The 22,567-nt window shown below is 43.2% G+C and overlaps 2 protein-coding genes across 11 annotated transcripts in view; one reads left to right on the forward strand and one right to left on the reverse strand.

The window, feature by feature from the left end:
- Nucleotides 1-6,610, forward strand: part of REV3L (REV3 like, DNA directed polymerase zeta catalytic subunit) — a 192,145-nt gene extending 185,535 nt beyond the window's left edge. For all 8 annotated transcript variants that reach the window (XR_011388583.2, XR_011388582.2, XR_016234543.1 and 5 more), the window contains 2 exons: nucleotides 1,140-1,349; nucleotides 5,495-6,610. Coding sequence is in view for 5 of the 8 variants with exons in the window: in XM_070073697.2 (XP_069929798.2) it covers nucleotides 1,140-1,349; nucleotides 5,495-5,635 (351 nt within the window). In the remaining 3 variants the exon portion in view is untranslated. The remainder of the gene's footprint in view (nucleotides 1-1,139; nucleotides 1,350-5,494) is intronic.
- Nucleotides 1-22,567, reverse strand: part of SLC60A2 (solute carrier family 60 member 2) — a 62,507-nt gene that overhangs the window by 10,469 nt on the left and 29,471 nt on the right. The window contains exon 4 of one of the 3 annotated variants that reach the window (XM_089333793.1): nucleotides 611-878. The exons of 1 other annotated variant lie outside the window; for it this stretch is intronic. In XM_089333793.1, the coding sequence (XP_089189919.1) occupies nucleotides 754-878 (125 nt within the window). In that variant the 3' untranslated portion in view covers nucleotides 611-753. Of the gene's footprint in view, nucleotides 1-610; nucleotides 879-4,335; nucleotides 4,479-22,567 lie in introns of those variants that run through there. One more of the 3 variants, XM_089333796.1, reaches the window with a different exon arrangement.

A 22,567-nucleotide genomic window follows, 5' to 3' on the forward strand; every position in this document is an offset into this window, starting at 1 on the left:
AGAAATGAATAAAAATTCCTTCAGCATAAATGTTTAGGAAATGTATAGGATAGAGTATCTAGACAGGGTTGTAACAAAACCAAAGAAATAAAAATGTAAAACGTGTAATATGGAATCTTATCAAAGGGCATTTTGCTTGAGTTCTTTTCTAGTTTATTCATTAGAAGCATGAAGGAGCAATATGTAATTCTGTAAATAATCTGTCACACATTTTTTCAGAATAGTCATTTTTTCTGCTGGTTAGAATTCAGATCTTCTCAGTAGTTTGCTGGTATCTCAGACTATGAAAGACAGAGGGTTTTCAGGCAAACTGATTTTTAAAAAGCTGATATTTAAATTAGGTTTTCAGCAAACACTTTAAAGAGAAAGGGAAAGCATATACTCAGAACTGAGGTTGAGGCTGTACTTCAGAGAATTTGTGCTGGCTGACGTCTTAGTGCTGTGTCCTGGCTCCAAGCCAGGAAGCTCAAGTTTTTTAAATACCATTTTTCATCTCATCGTCAGCAAGAATATTAAGCCACTAGCATGTGTAAGAGTTAACCTGATAACTTTTTGCACAGTAACTTATAAGGCACCAGAAGAAACTGCCAACAATAATTTATTTTAGTGTAAAAATAGTACCAGAAGACTGATCTCGGAAACCAGTATTCACTCGAAAAGAAGAATTCTTAGGCAACGTTTATCTAATTAAATTTGAAAAGTTCCTGCTTTGCTTTTGCTGGGATTTCTCACCCTGCTACCTAACACTGTTCTTCACCTTCCACTTGCTTTGTGTGCACGGCTCACCTCGTGCAGCCTTTCAGCAGTCTCTGCTCTCTCCATGGACTCTTCCCGTGGTCCTCTGTGGTCTCCTCGCCCCGTGTGATCTGTCAGTACATCTGTATATATCGCAACCACAAAACTAGTTTTTCCGGAAGAAAAAACTGAACGTGTCAGGTGAAGTTAAGATGGAAGCTCCGTGAAGGCAAGGGCATTCATTGCTGGCGCCCCAGTGCTGGGAGCAGTGCCTGGCCTCTCAACAGGGGCTGAATGAATAAACGAATGAATGAGTAATGCCTAAGTAAAGCCATAATCACAGCAGAATAGCTGCTCCGCTGGGAAGGTGGCTCAGACTGATTTCCAAATTGATGTTTTTACAGATCCACAAAGCCTCCAGCTCCTCTCGAAGTGAACTTGAAGGGCGGAAAGGCACTATTTCACAATATTTCACCACTTTACACTGTCCTGTGTGCGATGAGCTGACTCAGCATGGCATCTGTAGTAAATGTCGAAGCCAACCTCAGCATGTTGCCATCATCCTCAACCAAGAAATCAGAGAGTTGGAACGCAAACAGGAGCAACTTACAAAGGTATGGCCTTGTTCAGCAACCTGGAATCTCAGGTAGTCTGGTTCTTCAGAGACATAGAGACAGCCCTTGAATTTCAGTGTGAGATATGAAACTGATGTGACAAGTGAAATGAGGGTTCTAAAATGATAAACTTATTTTTAAAGATTTTTATTTACTTCTCTCTGTAACTCTTTCAAATAAGACATAAAGAGAGAGAGAGATAAAGAGATCTTCTATCCACTGGTTCACTCCCCAAATGGCCGGAGCTGAGCCAATCTAAAGCCAGGAGCTTTTTCCAGTTCTCCCACGTGGGTGCAGAGGCCCAAGGGCTTGGGCCATCTTCCATTGCTTTCCCAGGTACATTAGCAGGGAGCTGGATCAGAAGTGGAACAGCTGGGACTCGAACCGGAACCCATATGGGATGCCAGTGCTGTAGGCTAGAGCTGCAACCTGCTGCACCACAGCACTGGCCCCTAATAAACTTAACAATCTCCAAAATATTATAATGGAACTAAACTATTAAAAATGGCTTTTTTTGTTTTTATGGAATAATGTGTTTATTAAAACCTAGAACTAGAACAGTCATCCACCCAGTTTCTTTTATAACAATATATTTTAAAGGGGAGGCGGGTAGGTATTTTGCATCTGCCCTGACTCCAGCTTCCTGCTAGGGCAGACCATGGGAGGCATTGATAATGGCTCAAGGAATTGGATTGCCACCTCCAAGGGGGACCTAGATTGCATTCCTGGCTCCTAGCTTCGGCCCCAGTTGTTGGAGGCATTTGGGAAAGGAACCAGCAAATGAGTGTTTCTCTCTCCATCTCTATGCCTCTCAAATAATTTAAAAAAAAGATAAGTTTACTACCAAAATTTTTGTAAAAATAGAGAAGTCCCAATTATTCTGTCAGTGCTTACTCTGCTCATAAAAATCTTAGAGAATTGCTAGTAAATGTGGAAGGTCTACAGTTCTAAAAGTATATATAGAAAAATTAATAGTTAACATGATTCTTTTTTAAAAAAAAATTGTTTATGCTTTTCAAGTAAAATAAATAATAGAGATATTTTGTCCCCTGGTTCACTCCCCAGATGCCCACAGTAGTCAGGGCTGGGCCACACAAAGGCAGGAACTTGCAACTAAATCTGAGTCTCCCAGCTAGGTGACAGGGGCCAAGCATTTGGACTATTATGTCCTGTCTCCAAAGGTGTACATTAGCAGTAAGTTGGAATTGGAAGTGGAGCCAGCATCTGAACCCATGCACTCCAATGTGGGATGCAGGCATCCCAAGCAATGCCTTAACCACTGCTCTGAACACCTGCCCCGCATGGCTGAGTCTTACTGTCTGGGTCTGTTCTAGGTACTCTTTCAGATGAATAAAGTGCTATAGAGAGGTTAAGTAATTCGCACATTAGCACTGCTAATAAGTGAGATGGGGTATGAACATGAGATGCAAGTCGTGTCTTGAACTGAAATAGAAAGTCTTTTTCTGTTCTGGTTCTACCTGCTACCTGTGTCATCACTTCTCACCCTCCCCCTGTCCCACTCTACCCTGTACAGATACCATACTGAACTTCTGGGTGTGTGGATGTACCTTAATCTCTCCCAGCTCCTAGCCTTCAAACACCCTGCTCCCTCTGCTTTCCTCTGGCTCCCCCCAGTCATCTAAAAACAAACAGCTCAAACCTTTAGCTGAGAATGTATCACTACAGTTATTACTAGCCAACTTTCAGCCATTTTGTGCCAGATGTGGTTCTAGTCAGTAGGCACTAAAATCACTGGGTGCTCTCAGCCTCTGTTTAGTTTATTGGCTGCTGTCCCAATAGCAGCAACCACCTTATAGCAGATTCTCTTGTTGAATCCTAATACGAGGCACAAACTGAGAACAGGAACCTCAGAGTTCTGCTTAGGTCAGGCTGTGTGTGATCTCTTCCTCAGTGACAAGCACTAGGCTAGGACTGTAAATTTAACCAGAATTCTCCTTCAGTGTTAGCTTGTATTTTTGTAAGACGTAAGACTGAAAAGAAATGATGCAGGCTCAGCACTGTAGCACAGTGGGTTAAACCTCCGACTGCAGAGCCAGCATCCCATATGGACGCCTTGCTACTCCACTTGCAATCCAGCTCCCTGCTAAGACACCTGGGAAAACAGTGGAAGATGGCTCAGGTACTTGGGCCCCTGCACTCATGTGGGAAACCCAGAAGAGGCTCCTGGCTTTGGCCTGGTCCATCCCTGACCATTTTAGCCATTTAGGGAATGAATCAATAGATGGAAAATCTCTCTCCTCCTATTTCTGCCTTTCAAATTAATTGCAAATAGCATCATTTAAAAAAATTAATTAAGAGTGATTTGCCATCTTTCAAGAGATATGTTAAATTCTGCTATTTGGGATTTTTTTTTTTTTTTTTTGCCTTAAGAGTTAAAGATGAATATCTCCCATGTACAAATCTAGAAATTTCAGGAGATACACTGAGAAGCAGACAGAAGTATATTCACAAGAGGAGATTCTGAGACTTCTGATCAAGTGATCAGAGTGTAATTATGGAAGCTCTAAACATCATAAGGTAGACGTTATGATTATGTATCAAACTCTGCAGCGCAAAATTAGATAACACTCTTCCTCAGTGTTTATAGAATGTTAAAATAATTAACTATTCCAGGGGCCGGCGCCATGGCTCACTTGGCTAATCATCTGCATCCCATATGGGCGCCAGGTTCTAGTCCCAGTTGCTCCTCTTCCAGGCCAGCTCTCTGCTGTGGCCCGGGAGGGCAGTGGAGAGTGGCCCAAGTGCTTGGGTCCTGCACCCACTTGGGAGACCAGGAGGAAGCACCTGGCTCCTGGCTTCGGATCAGCGCAGTGCCAGCGGTAGCAGCCATTTGAGGGGTGAACCAACGGATGAAAGACCTTTCTCTCTATCAAAAAAAAAATTAACCATTCCTTAACATGTATAGAAAGCCTCAAAAAACTTCAAAAGTAGAAATATTTATACATTTTATCAATACTGTGATATAAAACTAGAAAGCAAAGTGACTCATCCACTGGCAAATTCCCATACTGCCTATTAACAGTGCAAATACTGCATCCTAGGTCCTCGGTGGCTGCAAGTGTCAGAGGAAATTCCTGTTCGTCACCTTAAACACTTTTCATGATAAACCTGAAAGGAAAGTAATGAAAAACTAAGTCAAAGAATAAGCTAAAATATAGGTTTCCACATTGTGGCATTCATAGTTTTGAATGTGAGCCTGAACTGGGCTGAATGCTCAGGGTTTAAATCACCGGTGAAGAATCTTGAAATGCAACATTGAGTGACATTTAGTGAGTCATGTAATTCCATCCTGGCTTATTTATCAGACAAGCACAGAGAGGGCTTAAATATTTGTCAGTTTCTGCTAGCACCTGAGGATAGCTACAGAACGTAGAGCTGTAAGACAGAAATCCTATATTTGAATATCTTGGAAGATTTGTAGCAGCACGTGTACTCCGTCTCCATGGCACACAGTGAAGCATGCATTTGTAGCAGCTTGCTTATAACAGGAGCGTAATTTTGAAAACTGCAACCAACTTGTCTGACAGCTGGTCACTGTGTCACTCTTTTTTTAAAAATTGCCTTATTAATTTCCTTAAGAAGTACAGATTGCTAGGCTCATACCCAGATATTGTGATGCATTGGGCTGGGTGGGGTTCAGGCATTATTTATTGTGAACTACTGGAACTAAGGTTGAAAACCACTAGCCTACTACTTTAAAATTCACATTATTTTTCTCTTCTAAACTAATAATGTTTTTATGATTGCCATATATAGATACATCTGTAATTTGTAAAAAAAAAGTTTATAGTTCATTTAAAATACATTTTTTTGGTAACTGGGTAGCTAATTATGTGGATTTTCACATAATGGGATTCTATGGTAAGTGAAAGGATCTCAGAAATTAAATGAATCCTTGGGAGATTTTGTCCTTTATTTTGGTGACATAATATCCTTTAGAAGTATCTCAACACAGGATAGGAGAGGCTTCTAAGAGATGAAAATTAATGAAACTTTAATGAATGACATGTTATATCTGCCAGTAATCTATAGTAAATAAAAAAGACTGGAGCATAAAGATTTGCTGTTTATACATATCTCCAGAAACTTTTCCATTGTTTTATATATTTCTCTTATGCTTTCAGATATGCAAGAACTGTACTGGTTGCTTTGACCGACATATCCCATGTGTTTCTCTGAACTGCCCGGTACTTTTCAAACTCTCCCGAGTAAATAGAGAATTATCAAAGGCACCATATCTCCGGCAGTTACTAGACCAGTTTTAAATTGTCAGTTTCCCAGAATTCCAGGTGCTATTTTTTTCAGTGTTTACCACTAAACTGTTGTGCATGGTGCTTTTTCAACTTTCATCAAGTCAAGGCTGTCCATTGTCTGTCTGTCTGTTCCCTGAAGACTATGAAGACTTTAATGCTGAGTTGAAAATTGTACTTGTTGATATCTGAACTGCTCACCTCTTACAATGTACAAATTCCTCATTCTTTCACCTTTTTAACATTATTTTATAATGCAGGTGTTGGATTTGTGTAACATCTTGTAGATCCATTTGATTACATCATGTTTACTTCCCTGTGGAAGGAGCACTGAAAAAAACCTCTTAAAGAAAAAACATTTGTGTGTTTTCCTTGAAATTGTCTGTATCAAGACGTGTTAGAAATATCCATTCACTTTATAATTTTGACTGCGAAATATTTTGTAAATACACTTTTTTACTTTTCAAACAACTGAGTAAAATAACGTGCAATGAATTTTATACAAATGATTTTCAAGTTGTTTGGTATATTCCTCTAGGTTTTGCTTGACTCAAAGTAGATTTGTTATTTTGATCAAACTGTGCAAACTAATAGTACCATGTGTAGCATTTTGAAACATTATTTTCTAAAAACCACTGTCTTGCTTTAGCTATCAATGGGGCATTGTGAGGAACTGTGCAAAGACATTTTTGTTACAAACCTGTGGGCCTGTTGCAATACTTTAAAAATAAAAATTTTATTCCATTTTTGCTTGTTTTGTATAGACATTTCTATTGCTTCTAAATATGCTTAAAGTATTTTCTTTCCTTATGTACTGTACAGTTAATCTTATTTGCCATCATCTTGAACACAAAATGTGTATTTAGAATATTTGTATAACTGTATAAAATGAAAAAGGAATTATGTGGTCAGTGCATTGTTTTTTAAACTGGAAATCATTTTGTTTTAAAAGTTAATGGAAACCATATTAAAGTTGAATAAAATATCAAATATGGTGGTATGATTCTTGGTATAAATGGTATCATCTTCATCTGTTTTGTAAGCCCACATTGGTTACATCTTACCCTGTCCGTTTCTGAAATTTAATGAGGTAAATTATCTTGACTGATGTTACAACTCCCTAACCAAAACTTTAAGATTAAAAAAAAAAAAAAGGCAAGGGCAGTTGTTTGGCCTTCTGGGTAAGCTGCCAATTGGGATGCTTGATGCCTGCACCCCTTATGAGAGCGCCTGGGTTGAAGTCCTGCTCCTACTCCTGAATCCAGCTCCCTACTAGTGCACACCCTGAGAGACAACAGGTGATGGCTCCTGGGAGTCATCAGATAGGGTTAGTTTCCTGCCACCCATGTAGGAGAACTGGATTGGGCTTGCGGCTCCAAGCTGTGACCTGGCCCAACCCTGGCCATTGCAGGCATTTACGAGACGAACCAGTGGATGGGAGCACATGCTATACATACATACATCCATACCAGCACAAACACAGTCTAGGGAAGAGAAGAGCTGGGAAAAATACAGTGCTCATTCAGTTAGAGAGTTCTAACTGAACTTTAGAACTGAGCTGTTAGTAGACTTTAATCTTAGGGTCAAAACTTTCCAGAGAACAAAACTTACAAACATTATTTTTAAAAAACTTAAATGCCAGTTTGAAATTTTTCACTATTGAAAAATTATTTTAACACCAAGAGCTTATCTGGTCATCAAAAACAAGTCTTCCATTGCCAGAATTTGTACTTCCAAATATTGGATTCTTTTTCTGGAAATAATGTGATAAATATACAGGTTCTCAGATGAGGTGGTTCTGTGAGGTCATTTGCTGATTAGGAGGGCTGGGAAGAGCCAGTCAGCAGGCCTCCCAACTGTCAGTCAGGCCCTCTCAATCTCAGGTGGCACACATGACCTGCCATCAGGCATGCTGCCCTGATGAGCCAAACCTCCAGAACTGGGTTATACTCTGGAAAAGTCTAGCAGCTATGATCCTCACATCGATCCTTCTCACAATAGCTGAAGCCCGGGGATATCCCTGTAAGGCTTAGCAAATAAGCTTTTAATTCAACTTCTCAAATTCAGAATAGGGTTTCTTAAAATACTCATATTTTATTTACAAAAATAAACCTGGCGAGGGGGCCGAGATACTAGTATAGCAACAAGATGTTCTGAGTCATGCAGGGAAAAATAGTTCATAAGGAAAGGGGATACAAGCCAGGGACAGAGCTGGGAGAATTTCACGCATGCTGAGGGAGCAAAAAAGGGGAGCGGCAGAGGCACAGTGGAGAAGCCAAACGGGGAGACGGACAGCCCCCCCCTCCCCCACCTCTCGATGGACCAAGTGAGACACGAGGTCTCCAATCCATGGAGCTGCGGATAGCACCAGGCAGGGGAGCCTGGCAGCTCCAAGTGGGAAGAATAGGGGAACAGAGATCGGCCTGCCCCTGTCCATCTATGTCTGCCCCCTCCCCCGAACCGGACCTGCAGCCAGCTGGGAGAAGCCATATTGTTTGTTAACATCTTCAAATGTAAGCAGAGGGCTACGGCGGGCTACCGCATTTGCCTCCTGTGCACACGCCCATCAATTGTGGGGCCATTTCACACTTCCCATCCCGGGAACAAGGATCACAACATTTCAGAGTAATTCCCCACCCCCACCCCACCACACAAGCTGTACAAGAAGAAGTCCTAAATACCAAAATCCTGAGCTTCCATGCACCAGTGAGAAGTGAGCCCAGCCCCCAATAGGCGGGGCTTAGTGCACCAGAGCTCTCGAACCTGCCCCAGAGGCAGGGCTGTGTGCTTCCTCTTGCAAGGCACACATAGCAGAGGGAAATCTCACCACAGGAACCAAGACACATATTAAAGAGAGGAGCAACCAGAAATGCAGAAAAACAAAGCCAAAAACCTTGGTAAGAATTAGGAAGACACTGAGTCCCCCAAAGGACTACTACAACTCAGTAACAGAAGCTGAAGAGACAGAGGATATGCCAGAAATGGAATTCAGAAAATTGTCAGATTACTTAGAAGCAATCAGAAACAAATTCATGATCTAAATGCAAAGTGTTTCCAAGAAATTGAGATATTAAAGAGAAGTCAGAATTAAATACTAGAAATGAAAAAATGCAATAGATTAAATAAAAAACACAGTGGAAAGCCTTAACAATAGAAGAAGTGAGACAGTAGAAAGAATATCAGAACTAGAAGACAAATTTCTGGAAATAATACAGTCAGACTAAACACAGGACAAGGAATTAGAAAATTAAAAAACAGAGATCTACAGGATTCTATCAAATGACCCAATATATGGATCCTAGGAATTCCAGAAGGCATGGAAAGAAACAATTAGAAGGCCTTCTTAATGAATGAATTACAGAGAACTTTCCCAATGTGAAGAAAGAGGCATACAAGTACAAGTATAGAGAACTTCCAATAGAGGAGACCAGAAAAGACCTTCACCTGCACACATTGTAACAAAGCTCTCCTAAGTAACTCATAAAGAAAACATCTTAAAATGTACACAAGAGAAACAACAAATCACCTTCAGAGGAACCCAATTAGACTCACTTTGGACTTCGCATCACAAACGCTACAGGCAAGGAGAGAATGGTGAGACATACTCCAAGTCTTAAGAGAAAAAAACTGTCAATCCAGAATACTGTACCCAGCAAAACTCTCATTTATGAATGAAGGAGAAATAAGGGTCTTCCACAACAAACAGAAATTGAAAGAATTTGTAACTACTAGCCCAGCCCTACAAAAGATGCTCAAGGATGTGCTACACACAGAAACAGGAACATCACAACAAGGGTAGATGAACACAGAAAATGATCCAACAAAAGTACCAGTGAAATCCAAAATAAACACAACTATTTACAGAAACATGGCAGGGCAAAGTCAGTGCTTAACAATAATCACACTGAATGTAAATGGTCCCAACTTCCAAGTTTAAAGACAGACAGGCTGAATGGATTAAAAAAGAAAACCAATTTATTTGCTGCCTACAAGAAACACATCTTACCAACAAAGATGCATGCAGACTGAAAATGAAAGGATGGAAAAAGATAATCCATGCTAACAGAAACCAAAAAAGAACTGGTGTGGCCATCCTAATATCAGACAAAATAGACTTTAACACAAAAACTATTAAAAGAAACAAAGAAAGACACTATATAATGATTAAAAGATCAATTCAACAGGAAGATGTGACCATTATAAATATTATTTACAGGGCACCTGGTTATTTAAAATAAATGTTAAGGGATTTAAAGGGATATATAGGGGCCAGCCCTGTGGCACAGCAGGTTAATGCCCTGGACTGAAGCACCAGCAACCCATATGGGTGCCGGTTTGAGACCAGGCTGCTCCACTTCTGATCCAGCTTTCTGCTATGGCCTGGGAAAGCAGTACAAGATGGCCCAAGTGCTTGGACCACTGCACCCACGTGGGAGACCTGGAAGGAGCTCCTGGGCCTGGCTTCAGATTGGCACAGCTCCAGCCATTGTGGCCAATTGGGCAGTGAACCATCGGATGGAAGACTCGCTCGCTCGCTCTCTCTGCCTCTCCTTCTCTCTCTGTATAACTCTGACTTTCAAAAAAAATAAATAAATCTTAAAAAAAAAATAAAGGGAGATATAGACTCAAATACAATAGTAATGAGGGTCTTCAATACCCCACTTTTAGCAATGGACAAATCAACCAGACAAAATCAACAAGGAAGCAACAGATTTAATCGACACCACAGACGAAATGAACTAGCAGATACCTACAGAGCCTTCAACCCTACAGCCACAGAGTACACATTTTTCTCTCCAGTACATGAACTTTCTCTAGGATTGACCACATGCTAGGCCATAAAACAAGTCTCAACAAGTTAAAAAAATCAAAATCATACCATGCATCTTCTAGGACCACAATGCAATGAAGCTGGAAATCAACAACTCAAGAATCTCTACATCATATTGCAAACATATGGAGAAAGTACATGTTCCTGAATGAGCAGTGGGTCACAGAAGAAATCAAAAGAGAATTCAAAAAATCTCTGCAAACACATGAAAATGACAATACAACATACCAAAATTTGTGGGATACAGCAAAAGCAGTGTTAAGAGGAAAGTTTATAGCAATAGGTGCCTACATCAAGAAACTAGAAAGGCACCAACTAAATGAACTATCTATGCACCTCAAGAATCTAGAAAAATAGCAAACCAAACCCAAAACTAGTAGAAGAAAAGAAATAATTAAAATTAGAGAAGAAACCAACAAATTTGAAACAAAAAAATACAATAGATCAGCAAATGAAGAGCTGGTTTTTTGGGAAAAAAAAATTGACACACCATTAGACCAACTAACCAAAAAAAGGAGAGAGAAGACCCAAATCAATAAAATTAGAGATGAAAAAGGAAATGTAACAACAGACACCACAGAAATAAAAAGAATCATTAGAAACCACTACAGGGGCCGGAGCTGTGATGCAGCTGGTTAATGCCCTGGCCTGAAGCATCAGCATCCCATATGGGCACCGGATCGAGACACAGCTACTCCACTTCCAATCCAGCTCTCTTCTGTGGCCAGGGAAAGCAGTAGAGGATAGCCCAAGTGCTTGGGCCCCTGCACCTACATGGAAGACCCGGAGGAAGCTCCTGGTTCCTGGCTTCGGATTGGCGCAGCTCCGGCCATTGTGGCCAACTGAGGAGTAGGCCACCAGATGAAAGACCTCTCTCTCTCTCTGACTCTCCACTCTCTGTGTAACTGTGACTTTCAAATAAATAAATATTTTAAAAAAAGAAAGAAACCACTACAAAGAACTGTATGCCAACAAACTGAGAAACCTAGAAGAAATTGATAGATTCCTGGACAAATACAACCTACCTAAACTGAGTCATGAAGACAAAGAAAACCTAAATAGACCTATAACCAAGATGGAAATTGAATCAGTAATAAAGACCCTCCCAACAAAGAAAAGCCCAGGTTCAGATAGCTTCACTGCTGAATTCTATCAGACTTTTAAACAAGAACAAACTCCACTTCTTCTCAAGTTATTCAATACAGTTGAAAGAGAGGAAATCCTCCCAAATTCTTTTTATGAAGCCAGCATCACCTTAAGTCATAAACCTGAAAAAGATGCAACAGAGAAAGAGAATTACAGACCAATTTCCCTGATGAATATAGATGCAAAAATCCTCAACAAAATACTGGCCAATTGAATCCAACAATATATCAGGATGATCATTCACCTGGACCAACTGGGATTTCTCCCTGGTATGTAGGGATGATTCAATATTCACAAATCAGAGCCGGCGCCGTGGCTCAATAGGCTAATCCTCCACCTTGCGGCGCCGGCACACCGGGTTCTAGTCCCGGTCGGGGCGCCGGATTCTGTCCCGGTTGCCCCTCTTCCAGGCCAGCTCTCTGCTATGGCCAGGGAGTGCAGTGGAGGATGGCCCAGGTGCTTGGGCCCTGCACCCCATGGGAGACCAGGAAAAAGCACCTGGCTCCTGGCTCCTGCCAGGATCAGCGCGGTGCGCCGGCTGCAGCGGCGGCCATTGGAGGGTGAACCAACGGCAAAGGAAGACCTTTCTCTCTGTCTCTCTCTCTCACTGTCCACTCTGCCTGTCAAAAAAAAAAAAAAAATATTCACAAATCAATCAATGTGATACACCACATTAATAAATTGAAGAACAAAAACCATATGATTATCTCAATAGCACTTGACAAAATACAACACCCTTTCAAGATGAAAACTTTAAGCAAACTGGGTATAGGATGCACATTCCTCAACACAATCAAGGCAATTTCCGACAAACCCATGGCTAGCATCCTACTAAATGGAGAAAAGTTGGAAGCATTTCCATTGAGATCCAGAACCAGACAAGGATGCCCACTCTCACCATTGCCATTCAATATAGTCGTGGAAGTTTTAGCTAGAGCTATCAGGCAAGAAAAAGAAATCAAAGGGGGCTGGCGCTGCGGCTCAATAGGCTAATCCTCCGCCTGCAGCACCAGCACACCGGGTCCGGGTTCTAGTCCCAGTTGGGGCGCCGGATTCTGTCCCAGTTGCCCCTCTTCCAGTCCAGCTCTCTGCTGTGGCCCAGGATTGCAGTGGAGGATGGCCCAAGTGCTTGGGCCCTGCACCCTCATGGGAGACCAGGAGAGGCGCCTGGCTCCTGGCTTTGGATCAGCGCAGTGCGCCGGCTGCAGCGCACCAGCCATAGCGGCCATTGGAGGGTGAACCAATGGTAAAGGAAGACCTTTCTCCCTGTCTCTCTCTCTCACTGTCCACTCTGCCTGACAAAAAAAAAAAAAAAAGAAATCAAAGGGATACAAATTGGGAAAGAAGAAGTCAAACTATTCCTATTTCCAAAAAACATGATTCTATATATAGGGGATCCAAAAGACTCCACTATTGGATCTCATAGAAGAGTTTGGTAAAGTAAGGGGATATAAAGTCAATGCACAAAAATCAATAGCCTTGGCCGGCGCCGCGGCTCACTAGGCTAATCCTCCGCCTAGCGGCGCCGGCACACCGGGTTCTAGTCCCGGTCGGGGCGCCGGATTCTGTCCCGGTTGCCCCTCTTCCAGGCCAGCCCTCTGCTGTGGCCCGGGAGTGCAGTGGAGGATGGCCCAGGTCCTTGGGCCCTGCACCCCATGGGAGACCAGGAAAAGCACCTGGCTCCTGCCACCGGATCAGCGCAGTGCGCCGGCCGTAGCGCACCGGCCGCGGCGGCCATTGGAGGGTGAACCAACGGCAAAGGAAGACCTTTCTCTCTGTCTCTCTCTCTCACTGTCCACTCTGCCTGTCAAAAAAAAAAAAAATCAATAGCCTTTGTATACAGAGACAATGCCATGGCTGAGAAAGAACTCTAAGATCAATCCCATTCACAATAGCTACCCAGAAAACCAAATACCTTGGAATAAATTTAATCAAGGATGTCAAAGATCTCTATGATGAGAATTACAAAACTTTAAAGAAAGAAATAAAAGAAGACACAAAAAAGGAAAAAAAATTCTTGTTCATGGATTAGAAGAATCAATATCATCAAAATGTCCATTCTTCCAAAAATAATTTACAGATTCAATGCAATACCAATCAAAATACCAAATAAATTCTTCTCGGATCTAGAAAAAATGATGCTGAAATTCATTTGGAAACACAGGAGACCTCAAATAGCTAAAGAAATCTTATACAACAAAAACAAAGCTGGAAGCAACATAATACCAGAATTTAAGACATTCTACAAGGCAGTTATAATCAAAACAGCATGGTACTGGTACAAATATAGATGGATAGATGAGTGGAATGGAATAGAAATGCCAGAAATCAATCCAAGCATCTATAACCAACTTTTATTCGACCAAGGAGTTAAAACTATTACCTCGAGCAAAGACAGTCTCTTCAACAAATGGTATTGGGAAAACTGGATTTCTGCATGCAGATGTATTAATCAAGACCCCTGCCTTACACCTTACACAAAAATCCATTCAAAATCAATTAAAGGGGCCAGTGCTGTGGCACAGCGGGTTAATGCCCTGGCCTGAAGCACCGGCATCCCATATGGGTGCCAGTTCTAGTCCCAGCTGCTCCTCTTCCTATCTAGCTCTCTGCTGTGGTCTGGGAAAGCAGTGGAAGATGGCCCAAGTCCTTGGGCCCCTGCACCCACGTGGGAGACCTGGAGGAAGCTCCTGGCTCCTGGCTTTGGATTGGCACAGCTCCCGCCATTGTGGCCATGTGGGGAGTGAACCATTGGACGGCAGACCTCTCTCTCTGCCTCTCCTCTTCTGTGTAGCTCTGACTTTCAAATAAATAAATAAATCTTTTTAAAAAATCAATTAAAGACTTACGTTTACAACCTGATATCATCAAGTTGCTAGAGAGCATAGGCGAAACCTGCAAGACATCAGCATAGGCAAAGACTTCTTGGAAACGACCCGAGGCACGGGCATTAAAAGCCAAAATTAACAAAGATTACATCAAATTGAGAAGCTTCCGTACAGCAAAAGAAACAGGAAAGTGAAGGTGCAACTGAAAGATGGAGGGAAATTATTTGCAAACCATGCAATTGATAAAGGATTAATAACCAGAATCTACAAAGTGATCAAAAAACTCAACAACAAAACAAACAACCCAATCAAGAAATAGGCAAAGGACTTAAACAGACATTTCTCAAAAGAAGAAATCCAAATGGCCAACAGACACATGAAAAAATGCTCAGGATCACTGGCTGTCAGGGAAATGCATATCAAAACCACAATGAGGTTTCACCTCACTCCAGTTAGAATGGCTTTCAAACAGAAATCATCAAACAACAAATGGTGGAGATGATGTGGGGAAAAGGGTACCATAATCCACTGCTGGTGTGAATGCAAACTAGTAAAGCCACTATGAAAGACAGTTTGGAGATTCCTCAGAAATCTGAATGTAGTCCTACCATATGACCCAGCCACCCCACTTCTGGGAATTTATCCAAGGGAAATGAATCAGCAAATAAAAGAGTTATCTGCACCTCCACGTTATTGCAGCTCAATTCACAATAGCTAAGACATGGAATCAACCTAAATACCTGTCAACAGAAGACTGGGTAAAGAAATTATAGGAAATGTACTCTATGGAGTCCTACATAGAAGTTAAAAAAATGAAATTCGGTCATTTGCAACAAAATGGAAATGGACGAATCTAGAATAAATCGTATTTAGTGAAGTAAGTCCCAAAGGGAGAAAGACCGTATGTTCTCCCTGATCTGTGATAACTAACAGAGCACCTAAAAGGAAACCTGTAGAAGTGAAATTCACACAATGAGAAGTAATTACTTGAATAACCCTTGTCTTGACTATGGAGGAACAGTTTATTATTTTATTATTTTTTTCTGCTTAATATCATTGGTTGAACTCTTTACTTAACATAGAGTTAATCATAGGTGTATAAAGTCAATTGAAAATAGATCCCAGTAAAAAAGAAGAGTGGGAATAAGAAAGCGAGGAGCTGAACAGTTCAACACATATTCTCATGAAAAAAAAAAAAAAGTCTTCTATAGCCTTGGCAGCTCATGGTAAGAGCCTCGGGTGATCACTGACATCATAAACAAGACTGTCAACTGTTAAACCAATAGGAGTCACTGTACACTTATTCCCCAGGTAGGACCTCTAATGAGTTATACTATGAGAATTAACTGTAAAACTTGTTCTTAAACAGTACCTTATACTTTGTGTGTGTGTGTGTGTGTGTGTGTATGGGTTGGGTGCAAATTGTTGAAATCTTTACTTAGTATAGAGTTGGTCTTCTGTCTATAAAGTTAATTAAAAATTAATCTTAGGGCTGGCACTGTGGTGCAGTGGGTTAACACCCTGGCCTGAAGCGCTGGCATCCCATATGGGTGCCGGTTCTAGTCCAGGCTGCTCCACTTCCGATCCAGCTCTCTGCTATGGCCTGGGAAAGCAGTAGAAGATGGCCCAGTCCTTGGACCCCTGCACTCATGTGGGAGACCTGGAAGAAGCTCCTGACTCCAGGCTTTGGATCAGTGCAGCTCTGGCTGTTGCAGCCATCTGGGGAGTGAACCATTGGTTGGAAAACCTCTCTCTCTCTCTCTCTCTCTCTCTCTCTCTGTCTCTACCTTTCCCTGTAACTCTGTCTTTCAAATAAATAAAAAAAAAATCTTAAAAAATGAATCTTAATGAAAAATGGGATGGGAGGGGGAGTAGGAGCTGGCACGGGAGTAGGAGTGGGAGGGCAGGTATGGGGGAAGAACCACTACATTCCTAAAGCTGTACCTATGAAATCTGTATTCATTAAATAAAAGCTTTCTTAAAAGAAAAAAATAAAGCTGGCTTTAAATGATGCTGTGGCTCTGTCACCCCCAGAGGGAAGTGGGCAGGAGGGATGATAGTGCACATGTAGCTGTTTCTAGGCTGGGGGCTTCAGATGGCAGTGAGCGCTGCATCTTGTGGAGGCAGGCAGCATGTGTGTCCTGTGTATTTTTACTCCCATAAGACCCAAGATGTGCTGCCTCTTTCCCCAGATAGGTTCCAAAAAGTTACCTTTAACCATTCGGTTTTATAACAGTGAGTAAAATCCAATACCATGCATGACCCAATTCTGCTTAATAAATAGCTTTGTTTAAGAAAATAGGAGTTGGCACTGTGGCTCAGCAGCTTAAGCCACTATCTGAAGTGCTAGCATCCTATATAGCACTGGTTCAAGTCCCAGCTGCTCCACTTCTATCCAGCTCCTTGCTAATGTGCCTGGGAAAGCAGTAGAGGATGGCTCAAGTACTTGGGCCCCTGCACCCACATGGGAGACCCAGAAGAAGCTCCTGGCTTCAGACTGCTCAGCCCCGGCCATTGCAGCTGGGTGAATGAACCAGTGGACAGAGAATGGATGGATTGATATCTCTCTCTCTCTCTCCTCTCTCAATTCTGACTTTCAAATAAGCAATAAATAAATCTTTTTAAAAATAAAAAATAGGCCGGTGCTGTAGCTCATTAGGCTAATCATCCACCTGCGGCGCCGGCACACCGGGTTCTAGTCCCAGTTGGGGCGCCAGATTCTGTCCAGGTTGCTCCTCTTCCAGTCCAGCTCTCTGCTGTGGCCCGGGAGTGCAGTGGAGGATGGCCCAAGTGCTTGGGCCCTGCACCCACATGGGAGATCAGGAGGAAGCACCTGGCTCCTGGCTTTGGATCAGTGCAGCGCGCTGGCTGTAGTGGCCATTTGGGGGGTGAACCAAGGGAAGGAAGACCTTTCTCTCTGTCTCTCTTTCTCTCACTGTCTAACTCTGCTTGTCAAAAAAATAATAAAATAAAGAAAAAATAGTCAATTGGTTATATCTAACATTTGGTATCCAAAGAGGAAGTCCTAAGAAACACAGTCCCTAATCCACTGTTCATCTGTCTCATTTCCTCAGCCTCACACATAGCTTTATTTAGCAATTCGGCCAAGCTCCAGGAGTGGCTTACAGAAACAAAATGTCTCATAAAGGAGCTTTCCGAGTCATAAAACCAGGCGTGTGCGTGTTCCCAGGAAGACACAACGGCCTTTTTCATGGGAACACCATCACATTGCCGGTACTTGCCTGGCTACTGACACCACTCAGCACAGCAGGTGCTTCTTTCTAGGAAAGTACAGGAATGCAATGGGTTCTAAGTCAGGTGCCTCCATGCTCTGGGCTTCCTCACGGTCACTAATGAGAACGCAACCTTTGGAAGAGCAACTCATTTGACTTTAGAAATTAAGCAGTTTTGGCCAGCACCGTGGCTCACTTGGCTAATCCTCCGCCTGCGGTGCAGGCACCCCAGGTTCTAGTCCCGGTTGGGGCACCGGGTACTAGTTCTGGTTGCTCCTCCAGTCCAGCTCTCTGCTGTGGCCTGGGAGGGCAGTGGAGGATGGCCCAAGTGCTTGGTCCCTGCACCCACATTGGGGACCGGGAGGAAGCACCCAGCTCCTGGCTTCGGATCGGCACAGCGGCAACCGTGGCGGCCATTAGGGGGGTGAACCAATGGAAGACCTTTCTCTCTTTTAAAAAAAGAAATTAAGAAGTTTTAAAATATTCATATTTTTTGAAAACTGAGGAGGATGCCACCTCTCTGGTTATCCAAGAGAAACTTCGTTAAGAGGGAGGGGCTAGTACTGTGGCATAGTGGGTTAAGCAGCCATCTGTGACACCAGCATCCCATATGGGCACTAGTTCGAATCCCGGCTGCTGCAATTGCAATCCATCTCCCTGCTGACGGCCTGGGAAAAAGCAGCAGAGGATGGCCCAAGCATCCATGTCAAGACCCGGAAGAGGCTCCTGGCTTGGGCAAGGCCCTGCCCCTGCTGTTATGGCGGCAGGCCTTGGAGGAGGAAAGCATCTGAGCCCACATCCTCAATGATAAGGCGATGAGACAAGACTAGCACCGTCAACCTCCTCAAGCACTTGAGGGTTCCAAGAGCCGGCGAAAGGCAGCCAGCAGTGTCGGGAGTGTGTGTGTGGCTGAGCAGGTACTGGCTCATACTTTTGTAGGTCTTCCTCCTACCAAACCCTGCACAATTCCTGATTTCTGGTAACTGGGGCTTGGTTTATGAAGTGTTTCTTGGATACTTTTTTTAAGTTAAAAGTATTGATTAGGGGCCGGCGCTGTGGTGTAGTGGGTAAAGCCACTGCCTGCAGTGCTAGCATCTCATATGGGTGCCGATTCGAGTCCTGGCTGCTCCACTTCCAATCCAGCTCTCTGCTATGGCCTGGGAAAGCAGTGGAAGATGGCCCAAGTCCTTGGGCCCCTGCACCCACGTGGGAGACCTGGAGGAAGCTCCTGGCTCCTGGCTTCAGATCAGCACAGCTCTGGACATTGTGGCCAATAGGGGAATGAACCAGCGGATGGAAGACATCTCTGTCTGTCTCTCTCTCTCTCTCTCTCTCTCTGCCTCTCCTTCTCTCTGTGTAACTCTTCCAAGAGGTACAAGAGAGTACGGGCAGGTCAATGAACTCAGGAAATCAGTGCATGATATGAATCAGAAATTCAGCAAAGCTGGAAATCTTGAAAAAAACAGAAATCTTAGAAAGGAAGGACTAAGTCAAATACAAATAGTTGAAAGTCTAAATAACAGACTAATTCAAGCAGAAGAATCCCCAAACTTTACAATAGGTCCTTTAAAATATCCCAGACAAAAGGAAAAAAAAAAAAAAAGCAACAACAGTCTCTGAGACCTTTGAAACACCATTAAATAAACAACTATTGGAATCTTGGGAATTCATGAAGACGACTAAAGGCAAAAACCTATTCACTACAACAATAATGGGAAATGTGCCCGATGTTGGGACAGATAAGGAAACCCAAGTACAGGAGGTCAGTACAGACACAGCCAGCATTGACTGTCATAGCCAAACTATCACAAGTACAAGACAGGGGCAGGCTCTTGGCACCACAGTGGACACTTAGGACACCCACACCCCGTATCACAGTGCCTGCTTGCAGCCCAGCTCCTGCTAACGTGCCCCCTGAGAGGCAGCAGATGATAGCTCTAGTACTGGGGGCCCTGTCGCCCACATGGGAGCCCCAGAGTCCCAGGAGGAGTCCCAGGCCCCTGGGAAGTGAAACTGCAGATAGAAGACACACATTTTTCTCTCTCCCCCTCTCTCCCTCTCACTCTTCCTTTCAAATAAAAACACTAACCTTTGAAAAAAAGGAAGATAATGACCATCTTGAAAGTATAAAACTCACTAGAAACAGAACAAAGGATATTTAAAATAAACAGAAGAAAAAACTTTAAATGGTAGGACTAAGGTCATTGTTATCAGTATTAACCATGATAGTAAATGGACTAAATCTCCCAATTAAAAGACACTAGCTGAGTGGATTATAAAACAAGAGCTAATACTATGGTGCCCACAAGAAACTCACCTCAAAGTAGAGACATGCACAGACTGAAAGTGAAAGGATGGAAAAATATACACCATGCAAACAGAAAGCAAAAGCAAGCGGGAGCCGGCGCCGTGGCTCAATAGGCTAATCCTCCACCTTGCGGCGCCGGCACACTGGGTTCTAGTCCCGGTTGGGGCGCCGGATTCTGTCCCGGTTGCCCCTCTTCCAGGCCAGCTCTCTGCTATGGCCAGGGAGTGCAGTGGAGGATGGCCCAGGTGCTTGGGCCCTGCACCCCATGGGAGACCAGGAAAAGCACCTGGCTCCTGGCTCCTGCCAGGATCAGCGCGGTGCGCCGGCTGCAGCGGCGGCCATTGGAGGGTGAACCAACGGCAAAAAGGAAGACCTTTCTCTCTCTGTCTCTCTCTCTCACTGTCCACTCTGCCTGTCAAAAAAAAAAAAAAAAAAAAAAAAAAAAAAAAGCAAGCGGGAAGAGCTATATTTATATTGGACAGAACAGACATTAAGACAGAAACTGTAAAACAAAGTCACTATATATATAATAATCAAAGGGTCAACTTAACAAGCAAAAGCAATGATTATATAAGTACACATCCTCTACATGCTGCAACACTCAACTGAGGAAAACAACAAGTATTAGCTCTAAAGGGGAGATCAGCTCTGATACAGTAATAACCACATGGGGCTTAGGTATCCCACCTTCAACAATGGACAGGACATCCAGACAAAACATCAGCAAAGAAACCAGGGTTTGGGACCAGTGTTGTGGTGCAGCAGGTTAAGCCACTGCCTGCAGTGCTGACATCCCAAACCAGAGCGCCAGTTCAAGTCCCAGCTGCTCTGCTTCTGATCCAGCTCCCTGCTAACGCGCCTAGGAAAGAAGCAGCAGATGGCCCAAGTGCTTGGGCCCCTGCACCCATGTGGGAGACCTAGAAGAAGCTCCTGGCTCCTGGCTTCAGCCTGGCCCAACCCCAGCTGTTGCAGCCATGGGGGGGGGGGGGACAGTGATGAAAGATTCTCTCTCTCTCTCTCTCTGTCTCTTCCTCTCTGTAACTCTACCTTTCAAATAAATAAAATACGTCTTTAAAACAACAATAACAAAAAAAGATAATTCACCATGAGCAAGTGGGATTTATTTATTGCGTGGATGCAGAGATGGTTCAAGATGGTTCAAATCAATAAAAAAAAATACATCTGTAATACAGCAGAACAAAGGGTAAAATCATATGAGCATCTCAATAGATTAAAAAAAAGCATTCAATAAAATTCAACATCGGTTCATAAGGTGCGTGTTATGGCATGGCAGTTTAACCCACTGAGCCCAAATCCTATATCAAAGTGCCTGGGATCAAGTCCCACCTCTGCCTCTGCTTCTCATGGAGCTCCCTGCTAATGTGCCTGGGAAACAGCAGATGATGGTACAAGTACTAAGTCCCTGCCGCCTGTATGGGAGACCAGATGGCTGCTAGCTTCAGGTTGGCCCAGCCTTGGCTGTTGAAAAATTGGGGGATTGAAACAGCAAATGAAAATCTCTCTGAGGCTGGCTCTGTGGCACAGCAAGTTAAAGCCCTGGCCTGAAGCACTGGCATCCCATATGGGTTCCGGTTCTAGTCCAGGCTGCTCCACTTCCGATCCAGCTCTCTGCTATAGCCTGGGAAAGCAGTAGATGATGGCCCAAATCCTTGGGCCCCTGCACCCGCATGGGAGACCCTGAAGAAGCTCCTGGCTCCTGGCTTTGGATCAGCGCAGTTCCGCCTGTTTCGGCCACCTGGGGAGTGAACCAGCAGATGGAAGACCTCTCTCTCTGTCTCTACCTCTCTCTGTAACTCCATCTTTCAAATAAATAAAATAAATCTTTTAAAAAAATAAAAAGAAAATCTCTCTGTGTCTCTGTGTGTGTTATTCTGCCTTTCATATAAATCTTTAAAAATAAACAAACATTAAAATTTTATAAAAACTTGAATAAATTGGGTATAGAAGAAGTACACCTCATTATAACAATGGCTGCATGTGATAGCTGCACAACTGAAAGCATTTCTTGACCCAGAACCGGAAGACGGTGTCCAGTCCCACTGAAAGATCTAGCCAAGCCATCCAGCAAAAGAAAGAAAAGGCACACAAATAAGAAAAGAGGAAGTCAAATTATCCCCGACTGCAGACAACACGATCCTATACAGAGTAAAACCCTAAACACGCCACCAAAGGACTATTAGAACTCAGAAATGAATTCAGTGAAGTTGCAGGATACAAAATCAACACACAAAAATCAATAATACTTTTATACCCCAATAATAATCTGGCTGACAAAGAAATTATGAGAGCAATGCCACTCATAATAACTAAAAACAAAACAAAACCAAACCACTAAAAACAGAAAGAGTTGTGCATTTGGCCTACAGTGAAGACACCACTTGGGCGGCAGCAGGGGATAGCTCAGGGCTGCTGGGCTCTCCCATCTACATGACAGACCTGGATGGCATTTCCAGCTCTCGGGTTTGGCTTGGCCCAGCTCAGACCATTGAGGGAATTGGGGGAGTAAACTAGCTGATAAAAGCTTGTTCTTTTCCTTCCTCCTTCCCTCCTTCCCTCCCTGCCTCTGTCCCTCTGTCCCTA

Source organism: Oryctolagus cuniculus, chromosome 5 (genome assembly GCF_051225735.1).
Source record: "Oryctolagus cuniculus isolate XC-2025 breed Fujian yellow rabbit chromosome 5, ASM5122573v1, whole genome shotgun sequence".
NCBI lineage: Eukaryota > Metazoa > Chordata > Mammalia > Lagomorpha > Leporidae > Oryctolagus > Oryctolagus cuniculus.